The 15588-nt window shown below is 45.1% G+C and overlaps 1 protein-coding gene across 1 annotated transcript in view; it reads right to left on the bottom strand.

Moving 5' to 3' along the window:
* Positions 1–367: 367 nt before the first annotated feature.
* The window catches only part of SCD5 (stearoyl-CoA desaturase 5), a 122046-nt gene continuing 106825 nt past the window's right edge, over positions 368–15588 (bottom strand). The window contains exons 4-5 of the mRNA XM_072942381.1: positions 5393–5625; positions 368–1884 (exon numbers count right to left, since the gene is read on the bottom strand). Of these exons, the coding sequence (XP_072798482.1) occupies positions 1694–1884; positions 5393–5625 (424 nt within the window). The 3' untranslated portion in view covers positions 368–1693. The remainder of the gene's footprint in view (positions 1885–5392; positions 5626–15588) is intronic.

A 15588-nucleotide genomic window follows, 5' to 3' on the forward strand; every position in this document is an offset into this window, starting at 1 on the left:
GGCTGGAGTGAGCGTGGAGTCCATCTCCCCCACCTCTGGTCACTGCTGGTGGGGCCCGCCGGGGCTCTGGGGACGGAGGTATCCTTCATGCTGTTTTAGGTCACATGGAGGAGCTGGGCTCCATGTGTCAGCTGGAAGTGACAGTGTTGGTGAGTGAGAAGTGTCACTGCTGTGGGTTCTGCATTCTAAATAAAACTTGCTGACTTCCCCTCTGGTTACACCTCAGGCCAACGGGATAGGAGAAGTCTGGTCTCTGGGGTCGTTAGAGCCCTAGCCAAACGTGAATTATGTGGTCCTCACGAAGCATCAGGCACCCTGGAGTGACATTCTCTAAACAATATATAAGTATCTGGCCAAGAACATGAACGAATTTATAATCATTTATTGTAAATCGCTCATAGTTTACACATTATTAATGGCAAAAATAACACTGTTAAACACCTGCTGGATGAAGAACTTTATTATGACAATTTCATATTGGCGTCACTCCTTTTTCAAAAATTTTAAATCGAAATTGAAATCCTACAGCTTCTCTATCTTAGAAGCACTATCTTCCAAGTGCTCCGATGCCAACACTATATGGCTTTCTTTTGCTCTAACACCTAACACGAAGGGCACACTGTCCCATTAATTCGACATGCTCTTTACAAGGCAACTTAACACACAGAAATTTTTTTAATCCAGAAGCTACATAATGATCACTTTATATCTTGCTGAGAAATCAACGAAGGCCGCATGCAGGTGAAACATGAGTAGACACCGAGTTCTAGACAACTGTCGCTTATTAGGGTCTGGCTGGCCTGGTGTGGAAAATTAATATGATTATTTAGCAGAAGTAGGTAAAGCTGTACTTAGATCATGCATCAGTGGCTGGGATCAATTAGAATATAAATTAGGTGTCTAAACATTTAAATGAGAGCTTAATTTGAGCTTAATTTGATGTCCAGCACTTCTGAGTTCTACATCTTAAAATGACAATACGAAGAGAACAAAATCAAACACCTACGACAGGCATTGATTTATAGGGTCAGCTGAGCATGCAGCTCAGGACACAAAACCGGCTGAGCCAGGAACAGATCTCCTGAAGCAAAGACAGTGCAGCATTAACAAGCTGGAAACGGCAAAAAAATACGAGAGCCAGTTCCCATATTCTCTTTTTTTTTTTTTTTAACGTTTTCAATTCTTTTACTTAAAAATAACAACAAAAACACACAGACAATGTTAATAAAACAGAAGCATTCTTTAGTTTGTACTTGGACCCTCTCTTTTTTGTGTTCTACCCTGCCCTCTGCTCCTTCAGATTGTGTGTTTAAAAATAATGCTGAGTTAATTGGTAGAAAAAGAAAACAGATGCTCTCCTGCAAGAATATTAAATTCCTTCATCCTGTCAGGGTTAACATCACACACAAGCACATGACAATGTAGGTTTGACATACTGTCACTACAGCGATTAGATCACGTGTCCACGCTCTAGTGTTACATCATAGTTACACTGTCTTCTAAAAAATTCTTCTCATTGATAGTTGTATCTTGACATTATTTTCAGACAAACAAAAAAATCCCAAATCACGTAGATTCCACTCCCTCCCCACGCTGGACCCCCTCCCACGAGCCAATGGACAAGAGAAGTGTAGTAACAAAGGCCGTGAACCGACATGCCGTCAACAGGCAGACGTGGATGGAGGGCCCACAGTCAGGCGCTGCCGTCTCCAGTCCTGGCTTTCCGGGCCTCAATCATCGGCTTGGTGGCCCGTTTGCGGTCAGTGGCCAGTCCTAGCCAGCACATGAAGTCAATGAACCAGGTGGTTGGGTTGAAATTTAAGCCAAATTCACTTGCAGAGTAGTCAAAGGGAAAGGTGTGATGATAATTATGGAAGCCTTCACCTGGAAGACAAAGTGGGCTTGAATTAAACCAATCACCACCTCTGCGGAGAGTTTTAAAAATCACTCATTTATTGCAAGACACTGGGTCAAGCTCCATGGGGAGCAAAAGACTGACTTGGTGTCTGCCCTTAGGAAGTGTTCACTTAATTGGTTAGACAAACTCGACATGAACAGGAAAACAACAATAAAGTTACCAGCAAAGTCACAAGATACATGCTCCCTATGAATTGGAGATATGCTACCATGACTTCAGAGCTGTACTTCTTCAGCTAAATGCCAAATAACGGACAACAGGTCATCATTTTGATGTATGTTCATAAAAGGAAAACAGCCTCTGTGGACTAATTAAAGGAAGATTTCTTGAGAGAGCTTGGAAGAGATAAATGATAATCATGCAGATGGGTAAGTGAATTAAGGAGTTGGATCTTAAAATATCCAAAATCTGCCTACTTATTATTCCACCCTTCACAGTGAATAGCTTTTCCTCCCTTAATCCCCCCTGCGATAAGGCGTTTTACAGGAGGGGTCTCAAGGCTTCTTTCATTTGATTTTCTAAAAAACAGCTTTACTGAGATATAATTCACCGTGTAATTCACCATACAATTCGCCCATTTAAAGTATACAATGTAATGGCTTTTAGTATATTCACAGAGCTGTTCATGCATCACCACAGTGAATATTATAACATTTTCATTTCCCCAAAAGAAACCCCACAACCCTTAGCTGTGGACACCCAGCCACCCTCATATCCCTTCAGTCCTTTCTTTCTCTGTGATGGTTCATTTTATGTGTTAACTTGACTGGCCAAGCAGGGCCCAGATTCAACATTATTTCTGGGTGCGCCTGTGAGGGTGTTTCTGAGTGAGATCAGCATTTGAATCAGTGGACCCAGTAAAGTGGATGGTCCTCCCCAAGGTGAGTGGGCGTCAGCCAATCTGTTAAGGGCTTGAATAGAACGAATGGTGGAGGAAGGAGGAGTCGGCCATTTTCCTGACTCACTGATAGAACATCTATCTCATATTCTCCTGCCCTCTGACTGGGATTTGCATCCTCAGCTCCCCTGGTTCTCAGGCTTTCGGATTTAGACTTAATTACAGCACTGGCTTCCCTGGGTCTCCCCACTGCAGACAGCAGATGGTGGGGCTTCTCAGCGTGAGCCAAGTTCTCATAGTAAGTCCCTCTCTCTCTCCCTTCCTGTACACACACACACACATACAAACAGGATACATCTACATTTATATATAGATAACCTGTTTCTGTATATATATATATACATATATATATATATGTATATATATATATATTTACTGAGTAATATAAAACATATTTATTTGCATATAGTCATATATACACTGTTTCTATTTCTTTGGAGAAACTTACACAATCTCTATAGATTTGCCTATTCTGAACATTTCATATAAGTAAAATCATACAATGTGTAGTCCTTTGTGACCGGCTTCTTTTACTTAGTATAATGTGTTCAAGGTTGTAGCAGGTATCAGTACTTCATTTATTTTAATTGCTGAATAATATCCCATTATATGGATGGACCACATTGTATTTATGCATTTATCAGTTGATGGACACTTGGATTATTTCCACTTTTCAGCTATTATGAATAATGCTGCTTGGAACATTCATACACAAGTTTTTGTGTGGACATACATTTTCATTTCTCTTGGGTAAAAATCTGGCAGTGGAGTTACTGGATCAATTTAACCATTTGAAGAACTGCCACATTCCTCCTTTACTTCTTAAGTGGCTACTGGTCATCATATGGTTTTTCTGTTGACCAGTTTTGAAAGATTCTGCTCTACCATGAGTTCATCAGATGGACTGATCTGTGGTCTGTGATTTTCTTTTTAATTTAGGTCTTCTCTACCCTGCGTCTCCACCCTCATCCTTCTTGGACCAGAGTACTAGAGTTTTCCCCTATTTTCAGAAACAGGCATTGTTCTAAGAGTCCTGAATGTTCTGCCCCATCTACCACACAGTGGGTATAACAGAGTCTTCCAAGGACTAACATCAAGAAATCTGACTGGGAGCCCAGTGTGGATGTGGGTAGACTTAAAGCCAATACCCAGCTCTTCAGGGCCTGTGTCAGGGCCAGACATTCCCGGCCCACCAACCCTTCCCTATGTGAGAAGGTAACAGCCCATCTTGTGCCCACTCTGGTATGCTCTCAGAGTCCCCACTGGATATGACTCCTCTCATTACAATTCTTTTACAAGATGAACAGTGATAGGAGGAGAAAACAAGAGGAATCTCGCACTTTTCTCTCTGCTGATCCGGTGTTCTTTTCACCTTATTTTGCTCTTGTCAACACAAGACCCCTGGGGTCTTAACTGGGTGACCCTAAAAACGTGATGGCAGAAACTCACTGCAGAGTGATGCAGAGACCGTCTCTACTTAACAGCAGGAACCTCCCTCTTTGGGTTGATCTTTATGTCCAAGGCTCAGCTTACCAAGAAGCCCAAAATGCCTCTATCAAGGTACAGCTAATATTTTATATTAATCACTTACTGTGTGCCAGCCACAGTGCTAAGTGCTTTAAAGGGTATTAATGACTATAATCCTCACATCTCTGAGCTAGCTGCTGTGACTGTCCTCATTTTAAGCCTTTAAACAAATTTGGGGGGGTGGGAGAGGTAATTATGTTTATTTATTTATTTAATGGAGGTACTGGGGATTGAACCCAGGACCTCATGCCTGCTAGGCATGTGCTCTACCACTGAGCTGTGCCCACGCCCTCATCCTCATTTTAAAATGAGGATGGAAATGCACAGAAGGGACAGGTAACTCACCCAAGACCATACTGCAAGTAATAAAAACATCACTGAAGGCTTGTGTCCTGCTAAGCACTGCTGCAAACACTATGCATCAACTCATCCAACAACCTCCAGCGGAGGTAAATGCTACTGTTATCCCTGTTTATAGATGAGGACATGTGGTGTGGAGGAGCCAGGTAACATGCCCAGAAAGTGAGTGGAGGAACCAAGACTTGACCAAACCTGGTGGATTCCAGAGGCCACGCTCTTAACCATGAGACATCAAGGTCCTGTTTCTTCCCACCCCTCAGTTTGAAGGCCTTTTTTTTTTTGACAGTCAGCCAAATGATCATTCAGCTGAGGCTAGAGCAGCCAGGGCAGTTTGAGAGAGACACAAACTGCTACTCCTCCTTTAGGGACATTTCCATGGTAAAAATAAATGGCTACTAATCACCTACTTTGTGCCAGGCTCCGTGCTAAGCAGTTTACATACAGTATCTCACTTAATCCTTGTTATACTTGTATGAAGCAGGCATACGAGTTCCCGTTTCACAGATAAGAAAACTGTAGATCAGAGACAGTAAGTGACTTGTCCAAGGGCCAGGATTCTAACGCCAAAGCCCAAGTTTATTCCAGTCCACTCCATTCCACTGCCTCTCTTCACAGGGTCCACAAAACCCCTGAGAAGCCAAGAAGATCTGAGCTGCCACTCCCCCCAGTGGCTGCCACCCCCAACTCACCAATGGCGCCCAGGGTGACGAGCGGGTTCTGCCGAGGGCTGATGTGCTTGTCATAGGGCCGGTTTCCGTACATGTGGGCGGCACTGTTGACCAGCCAGGTGACGTTGAGTGAGATGGTGTAGCGGAGGATGGAGGCCAGGAAGTAGGAATTCCACAGACTCTCTCCCCAGATGTACCAGGGCACCAGCGTGGGGATCACGAAGCACATGAGCACCACGGTGATCTTGTAGTACCTGGAAGGCAGGATGTCAAGCTGTCACTGGCATCTGTTGATGGTGGCGGGGATGGGTGGGCAAGTTACAGGGAAAGCCTGGAATGGTGCCAGTCACCTCCATTAACTCTTGTACCCTGTCGTGTGTCACCCTGTGCAGGGGTCACAAACCCATACACCTGCAAGAGCTAGACAGGTAACACAAATTGCAGAATTAGGACAGGTAGAAAGCTGTAGGAATTTGTGAGACCTGCAGCATACTTCAGGGAAATTTCAATATAAAATAATCAGTAGTGTGCTGGTGAAACCCGTGCATCTTAGAGCCACATTTGTCCTACAAGCCACAGTTTGATAGCTCCTAGCTATTTCTTCCATCAATCCGTCAACCTGACAATCAGGTTTTTTTTGTAATAATTTCAAGAAATATCCAGTATTTCTTGAATAATTTTCAGGCACGTGATTCTGGACTAACTTAGCTTGCTAAAAAGGTAAATGACCCCTTCCCTAAAATGTTCTCTGTCCATCCGAGATTACATTCCAAATCAGCATAAAAATAAACAATAAGTGTAGGAACAGGCACAGCCACATATAAAGGCATCATTAAGAAGCCATTGGGGGGCAGAGGGATGTATTAGGAGTTTGGGGTTTGCAGATACTAACTACCATGCATAAACTAGATGAACAACAAGGTCTTACTGTCCAGCACAGGGAGCTATATTCAATAGCTTGTAATAGCCTATAATGGAAAAGAATATGAAAAGGAGTATATATGTGTGTATAGCGGAATCACCATGCTGTACACCAGATATTAACACAACATTGTAAATCGGCTATGCTTCAATTAAAAAATAATAAAATTTTAAAAATAGCAAATTTTCCAAATTCAGTTCCCATAACAAAAATAAATAAATAGATAAAAATAAAAAGAAATAGCTTGGTTTCTAGACCCATGTATCCAGTGAATGGGAGTGCTCATGATACAAAGACAAATTTGACTGTGTTGCAGGCTCCGGCAGGTGGAACCACTGTTCACCACCCTCTGGCTGTGCAGGACCAGCTCTAAGCAGGGACAAGCAAGGGGCTGTGAAATGACAATGTCCGAAGCTGCCTGTGCATCGCTGTTTCCTCCCTGGCCTCCTGTCAGCTGACCAAGCTCCCGGGAGGCCTCTGTGAAGATGCACACGTAGAAGCCAGGAGGCGGCACCGCGTGAGGAAATGAGATTCGGGAGGTGGGAGACTCTGACTTGAGTCCAGATCTGCTTCTGGATGCAGAACAAGCCTCTTTTGTTCTTTCACGCTCCTTTTGTGTACTGTTAGAAGGTTCCCTGGAGCAGAGCATGCGGCCAGGGCTTGCATGTGGGTAGTTGATTTGGGGACGTGAGCTCGAGTAACAGGTGTGAGCAACCAGGAAGAAGGAAACGGACAGAGGGAAACCCCACTGCTGCAGGGAGCCGGACATGGGCCTTGATGAGACGCTGCATCCCTTAGAATCATTCTCTCCAGAAGTGAAAGGAAAGACCGTTTTTCCATCGGCGCCAACGTGCCCTTACAAGGGATGCCATGTTGGCTATCCCTCACACTTCCAAGTTTGCCTGGATCAGAGTGGCTGAGTGTGGTCCACAGGCTTCCCAGGTGATGGTGGCAAAGAAGCCAGGGCAGGAAGTAAGAAAAAAGCAGTAAACCTGAGCAAGGTGCTGTTGGGTTACACCTGTGCCAGCAGGTGGCTGCAGCAACAGCTGGAGTGAAAAGGTGGACCAGGAAGGTGAGGCGGGCACGAGAGGTGTCCAACATAGGTAGTAGTTACAATACTTCATGCAGCTCTTGGGAGGATCAGATGCTGATAACTAACTGTATACAAGGCTATTCCACATACTGACTCATTTAATTCTAACAACTCTGGAAAGAAGGGACCATTACTATCCTCATTTTACAGATGGGGAAATTGAGCCACAGAAATGTTATGTAGCTGGCCAAGGTCACAAGACTAATAAGTAATAGGACCAAGATTCAAATCCTGGCGGAATCATGTCAGAGGCTATTAGGCTCTTCTGTTTTCAATAAAACCATGTATGTGTGTTCTGCACACTGCTACCTGAACTTATGTGTCGGTTCCCATATAACTTAGAGCCATTTTTATTAGGCAACATGTTAACCCATCAGCACCCATTTTCCAGTCATTAGCAATATAAGATGACTGCATTTTAGTGGAAAGAGGGTGCCTGGGAGGTCAGACGAGTGGGCTGTGGTTGGGGGGCAAAGACAACAGACAATGAGGGGCTGGTGGGCTGAGGCTGGGCTCCCCAGAGTCCTGTGCAAAAGGCTTTTGGAGCGTGCTCTTAAGAGATGCTTGGAAGGGAGGGAGAGAGGGAGGCAGGATCGGCCATGGGAAAAGCTTACCCACAGTGAGCTTCTGCAGGTCCATTGGGGCTGGATGACCCTGCAGAGTTGCCCCCAATTGAAAGGCATCCCCGCATCATCCAGCCATTGGCCCCAGGGGGCCCCTGGGCGAGGTGAACCCTTGGGCGGGGCAGTTCCTTGAGGACAAGGGCAACCCCCAGAAAGGAGAGCAGCTGAGGGTGGGAGCATCAGCTGAATGGGGGGATGTGAAGAGCCCAGGGTCTGCTGTGGCTGCTCCTCCTGTGTACCTCTGGAGGAAAGGAAGCAGCTGAACGCTGCCCACAGAGGCGTTCTGCAGCGTAACATGTAAGATGCTCCTTCCTTTCCTCCCCTCTCTGGGTTACAATCCAGTATCTTTGAAAAGAGCCTCTCCTAGTGCTGTTCTGAGCCACTGTCTGGGCCCCTAATTTTGCCTTTGGAAAGGAGACAAAACACATGGATTGGGGGCCAGCTCTGTGCTGGCCGCTGGGCTAAGTCTACCACAGATTCGAGTTGGACACACTCTGGCCATGAGGACCCCGTGGCTCAGAGGGGCGGTGGTTCTCCCTCGGTGGGCCACGCCCTTGCTCTCTTTGCTCTGCCTCGACCCTGTAGAATCCGCCTCCTCTGGTTTGACTGCTGCCTGCTGGACTCACCTTCCAGCACGCCCTGCTCCTGCCTCCCCGCTCTGAACTGTTCAGGAAAGCCACCTGCCTGCCTGTACTCCCGTTCCAAGAGCTACACTTCCCGGACGGGGCTGAGACCCTGTGGAGGAAGAGCACCCGCCATGTGGTTTCCCAAGTGGGAGGAGAAAAAAGGCTTGGCTTCACCTCCTCGCACAACCACCGTCCCACCAACTTTCCTCCTCCTCAGAAAAGGATGCTCTTTAAAAATCACTGCCCTCCTTCCAACAAAGCTTCAGCAGATCTAACCATAGGGCTGTTCTCTGACTCTGCTCTTCCTGTATTCTGCTAGGATTCCTCTTTGTGCATTTAGTGGAACCGATGAAAGACGAAGGGACTTTTAGGGGGCACAGTGAGTCTAGGTGGGATTGCCGGTGAGACGGGGCTTGATGCTGTAAAATCATTTCAAACAGACTCAGCATATCTTCCCATGCGGCCGAGTACCCCTTCCTCCTGGGCCTCACGGAATTACAGTCACTGGCCTTCTCTTCTCAGAGCAAGTGCTGAGATGGTTCGCAGCTTCCTTGCTTAATAACGGACACTCAGATCTGAATGCCCCAGCCAGGGCTCCACAGGGCAACTCCACGAAGCCTCCAGCCCCTGATCCTTCCTCTGTGAAAGATTTTCTTTCTTTGGCTGGTGGTAGGGAGGAAGGCTGGACAGGGGCCACTGATACTGCTCTTTTCACTAAGTGGGCTTTTTATGTTGTAAAGCACCATAGAACAGTTAACTACCCAACTCTGCCACTTTCTTGCTGTGTGAACTTAATTATTTAATCACACATGTTTCTCTTCTGTAAAATGCAATACTAACAAATTTACTGAGTGCCTGCTATATGCCAGGTACCATCCTAGCACTGAAGATGTAAAGTGAACAAAAGAGACAGACAGGAATCCCTGCCCTTGGAGAACAGGGGTATACTGGTAGGGAGATTTTATAAATATCAATATATTACATACACCTATTTTTATACATATGTATGTATATTCTGGTAGGGAAGAAAACAATATAAATAAAATATAGAGCATGCTAGGGGCAAATACTATGGGAAAGAATCAAGCAAAGAAGGAGAATGTGACCTCAAGGGCAGGTGCTGACATTTCAGACAGGAAGTCAAGGGAAGGATTTTCTGACATGATAGCTTTTGAGTAAAGACTTGAAGGAAGTGAGAAGTTAGCCGTATGGCTAAATAAGGAAGAGGATTCCAGGCAGAGGAAACCACAAGCACAAGGGCCCTGATGCAGGAGCATTCTTGGCATGTTCAGGGAAGAGCAGGCGAGTAGGGGCTGAAACAGACGAACAAAGGGGAGAACTGCAGGAGAGAAGAGAACAATGGTGGACGAGGTCATGGAAGGTCTTGCAGGTCGTCATAAGGGTTTCATCCTCTGCTCTGAGTGAGATGGAGCGGGGGCAGGTTTTGATCAAAGGAGTGGTGTGACCTGACTTATTATCTTAGCAGGATCACTCTGAGTGCGGTGTTGAGAACGGACTGCCGGGGAGTGCAGAACAAGGAGGGTAGTTAGGAGGCTGTCACAAAGCCTCGGCAAGAGAGGGCGTTGGTTTGAGCCAGGATAGTGGGGCTGGGTGTGAGAAACAGTCAAATTCTGGATATATTTTGAAAGTAGAGTGACAGGACTTGTTAATGGACTGGGTGTTGGAGAGAAAGGGGTCAAGGATGACACCAACGATGGAGATGCCATTAGCTGATATGGGGAAGAACGGAGGGGAGCCAGTTTCAAACAGCATACGAGGAGCTCAGTCTTGGACATACCAAGTGGGAGGTGCCCATTACACATTCAAGGGGAGATGTCAAACAGGCAGCTCCACAGACACGTCTGGAGTTCAGAGGTGCTCTAGAGAGATGTTTTGATGGAAGTAGAAATTTGGAACGCATCAGCATATTAATTCATGCTACTTACATACATATATTTCCTCATTTGAGCTCCACATTAGCCTTATGAGATACTTTTCATAACCTTATCGCCATAAGACATTTACAGAGGTCCAGAGGGGTCGTGGAATTTCTCCAAGGCCCACTGGTTATAAAGAGCATAGGCAGGCTTAAACTCAGCTCTTAAACTCAAGTGTCTGCTCCTTCTGTGCATAACGTGCAACTAACTCATCTTACCAAGAGCAGGTCACAGGGGAGAGGTAAACCGGGTTGGAGTGTGTAATCTAGCCATTGCCCCCATGACTTGCACATATTTGAGTAAAAGTACTGTCTCCTCAAGCTCAGAAATAAACACTTCGTACATTCGAGCTAGCCTGGACTTCTTCCCATTCCTTGGGCACCACCTTCTCTCTGGCCCTTGTGTCTATGACCCTCTTCCCCCTGCCTGGCTGACTTAACTTTTCCAAGTATCAGTCTAAGCGTCTCTCCTTCTTGGGGGATTTCCTTCATCCCCTTGGACCAGACATGGTGTCCAGCACACTGATCCGGAAGCATATTGTACTTCTCAGCTCTCAGCACTCACATCGCTGGCCTAGAGGGCAGTCTCACCTGCTAGATCAGTGGTCTCAACCTTAACTGCACGTTACAATCAGTTGGGCAAACATTTTGATATGAATGATGTTGGAAACCCACTGCAGAACAACTGAATCCAACTGAATCAGAATTTCTGGTCTGGCACTGATAGTTTTAAAGCCTCTCCTTCTCGCCTTGCTCAGTCCTATTTCTGTCCCTTCTTCCACAGATGTTGACCCCCAATGACCCTCTCCAGTAAACTCTCTACAATGTAATGTCCATTCCAGAAGCAGCTTCAGGGTAACCTGCCCCGCCACATGGATATACTGCTGGGCCTGCAGGGTCCAGTGGAAAGCCAGAGGCTTGCATACAGCAGACACTGTGAAATATTTCTGCAACGATTCAATGAATGGTATTCGGGTTAATAAGCGACGAGTTCTCAGGTTCTCAGGTAAATAAAAATGCTACAGTGACTTGAGTAGCGCACTGAGTATGAGAGCTAAAATGCCCAGGTTTCCAGCAAACAACACAAAGGGTACAATAAATGTTCAGCCTGCTTTTAGATATGCTTTCAGGATATCTCTTGGGTTGGTGCCAGCGCAGGACTGTATAAATAGAGCCAACAACCCGGTGAAAGAAATCCGTGCTCCCCGGAACCCAAACCCCAGCTTCCAGCAGGTTTCCCCAGGAGGCTCCTTCCCACTAGCTTAAATGAATGATTTCTGAGCATGAGCTTCTAGGTTATCCTTTGAGCTGCCAAATATGGTAAATTTTGACAATATTTACGATGAACAGCCAGTCTAACAGGTTTGGTCTGGGTGTGAAATATGAGTGGCTTCCTCTCTCTTTCTTTAACTCAGATGGGAGTTATCTGATAAGAAAAGAGAGGAGAAGCCTCCTAAAATCACCAAAGGAGAAAGAAAAAGGGGTAAAGACTAGAGAGAGGGGGTGGTATGAACCCAAGGACGACCCACGGAAGAGCTGCCCTCTTTTACAGATTTGAAACCAGAGACCCACATATTTGAGCCAAAACCACAAAAGCCAAAGCACCCAAGCTCACCTTACAGGAAACTCTAGAGCAGCTTCCTAGAGCTTTAAAGTGACAGCGCATCAGAACAGACCCACAACGGATGCTAGGAACCTTCCAATTCCCATGTCACAATTCCTCCTGACACCGATACCACAGTAGGACGATGGTTTTCCACATCTGGCTCAAGATAAAAAGTCCAGTTTCACACTATCAAATGGCATCATGCCACAATGCCCCCCATCCAAGTATGCTTTGGTTAGAGGACACAAATACTGCCTTTCAAGGCGTTGAAGACTATCCTTATTCCAAAACACTGGATCACGATAAAGCCTTGACACCAAAAGTTTGTTCTATGTGGAAGAAAGGATTGGGGATTTCTTTCTTTCTTTCCTTCTTTTTTTTTTTTTCAAACCTGGGTGTGATAAGCATCTTAAAAGTCTCATTTTTCCTTAGACGAAAAGGAAATTGCTGTTCTCTGCGAGCATTTCCTGTTGCTTGACTAACCTGAAGCTCAGCGGTCCAGAGCCGTGGTGTGTAAGATCTCGGGAGTGAAATCTGTTGGAGCATGAAGGAAAGGGAAATGAGCTGCCAACTTCCAAGCAGGGCCAGCCCGAGGAGATGTGCCAAGAAGCAAACACAATGGGTGAGAGAGAAATTATAGCCCACAAGTGTATCGTAATGAGGAGCGATGAGCTGTCACTGGCATCTTGATTAAACATGTTTGGTTTTGTGATTTCACTTACAGCCTAGCCAGAAATTCATCTTCCCTACAATTTTTGCATCTTGTAAGGGACCGAGAAAATCATCTGGGCGCTTACCACAGACATTTGTTTGGAGGACAGATGATACGCCCCGGCAGTTTGTCAATGCAGGGAACGTTCTCTCCTTCTTCCTTCGTCCCCTTGGATTTCGCCCTACTAGGAGGTGGTATCTGTGATTCATTTGGATGCAGATCTGAAGATGGAAGCCCACTGATGGGGTAGCTTTTTGGAATTTTTTAGAAAATCTTCCAGACTCTTTGAATTGTTTAAGTTGAAAATGGGCTTTGCCGCTGTGCCCTTGGTTCTGCCCCTCCAGTGCCTCAGTGTCTGTAAGTGATAGTGTTCATGACTGCTGCATTTGAAGTATTTTCTGAAAATCTTAATCACTTCAGATTTGCCTTTGACCCTCAAATGTCTTGACATCACTTCCCTGTGCTACTTCATGATAAGCATTCCCGTAGAAGGAAATCGTTAATTAGACTATCTAGATGTATAATCCTCATCTTCTGGATAATTTCTTCCACAGAGGAACCGGAGATGTCAAACTGCTGCTCTGGAAAAGCACCTCCTTTGGAAACTTGCAATGCCACGGGAAAAAGCCATTTTTATTTTCTCTCCGACTTCAGCTTTATTTACTTTTGAGGTCTGAACGTGGAGGTTAGTTGCATCCATCTACTTGAATTGAATTTGTCTTTGTGCAAATAGCTTGCATTAATTCACTAAGCAGCGATTCAAAAGATAAATACAACCATTTCGGAATTTCAACACAAAACAGTATTATTCCTACCTCATTAACAATGAAGTGCTTAAAGAAAAATGCTCGGGCATATTGATTCCTAAGACTACATAAGGAAGGTTAAAAGGACTTTTTCCTTTTTCAAAGCTTTGATTCCATCCTAATTAGCACAGGGCGAGTTCTTTGAGAGCAGGATTTGTCTTGATCTAATTCACATCATTCACAGTTCCTTGAACACAAAATGCTGGTTAGCACAGCAGGTGCCCAGTGAGTAGCTGAACTGTTGACTCGCACTGAAGGACGTGACGATGAGCACCCCTCCGTCTTTCGCAAAAGTAATTAGGTCAGTTCACCCTGGTCGTTGTTTGATGTTTAGAGCTTCTCTAGTCTTCTCGAAAGATCTCGGTTGATTAGACAGGATGTCATTCGGGGTCTCTCTCGAGGATTCTTTGTCTCTGTCCTTCCTCCCGCCCAGTCCTCTCCCTCTCTTCCTGATTGATTATTAGTTGTTCCCAGTAAGTCAGCGGAACAACAGACTAACTCCTGATGGTATGCAGAATGGGACGACCAAAATGAACAGTTGGAATCATTTACAGCATCATCTTTTCAACGAAGTTACTGCATGTCCACTTTCTCGCACCTTTAAAACTGCGTTCCACGTTCACTCTTGCGATCCAAGATCAGCTGAGCATCCCAGGAGAAAACATAATCACTTTTCCCAGCCTGGGACCCGTGAAATCGTACACAAACTCTTTCATTTATGCCCATTTTCCTGGGGCTTCAAAGTCCTTGGTTTTCATCAAATTCTCAGACGTTCAATTCCCAAAGGAATGAAAGCCCAGCACATTATCAAGGCAAAGACCTTTTTTCTTTGATGTTGTCGATGTTGTTTAACTTTGATTTTCTTTGTTTGCTTTAGGATCTGGCTTAAGATTTAAGAAAAATTTAATTTAGTTTAAAGAGTGTTCCTTTAAAAAAGAGACTGTCCTCCCAACTTCTCAAGTTTTTTGTTAAAAAATCTTTTTTTTTCTTTCTAATGTTTGGCAGGAGGGAAGTAATTAGGTTTAGTTATTTATTTATTTTAAATGGAGGTACTGGGGATTGAACCCAGGCCCCTGTGCATGCTAAACACACACTCTACCACTGAGCTTACCCTCCCCAACTTTTTTTTTTGGCATTAAAAATTTTTAAAGAATTACAGTGACAGTAGATAGCAGTGTGAGTGTGTGTGTGTGCGCACGCATGTGCACTCACAAGTGGATCTTGCGCTGAAAGGACAGTCACCAACTGGCAAAATACAACCCTCCCCTCTGACCCAAGGGAGCAAGTTTAACACCAAAACTATCAATGATGAGCTACTCACCAGCAGCCAGTCTCTGTGCAGGAAAGAAGCCAATGGAGTCAATTTGGCCATTTTCATGATCAATATCAGCTGCTGAAGCCGAACTGATTAGGTCGGCTGACCATTTTCCTTGTTGAGGGCAAAAATAAATAAGCTGACGTAACGTGGTTTCTTCGTTTCGCGTGTAAGAGGCACAGCCCTTGTGCGCAACACACGCTTTCTAGCCCACAGTTTCCATTCCTAAATTCAAGCTGCATGGCCCTTCCAAAGCTCCCCAGGCCTTCAAAACTCAGCTCAGGACACATTTCCTTCAGAAAGCCTACACTGAGAAACGTGCCTCTCATCTGCGCTTGCTGCATTTTTCAACATCCCTTCAGTACAACTGTGATGTGAAGACTCAAGAAGACAACCGTCTTAGAGGGCTGTGTTTTCCTGCTAGCTGAGGGTACGATGTTCAATTATTCCAACTGTCTTTTAAAGGGTATGTGGAAATAATTACCTATCTTTGTGCCTTCTAAATCAGCGTTTACAAAAGTCACTTGACCTTCCATGATGGTAATGAGTGTCTTAGCCTTGGTTTCTCAAAAGGCAAG

Source organism: Vicugna pacos, chromosome 2 (genome assembly GCF_048564905.1).
Source record: "Vicugna pacos chromosome 2, VicPac4, whole genome shotgun sequence".
In the NCBI taxonomy this organism is placed as follows: Eukaryota; Metazoa; Chordata; class Mammalia; order Artiodactyla; family Camelidae; genus Vicugna; species Vicugna pacos.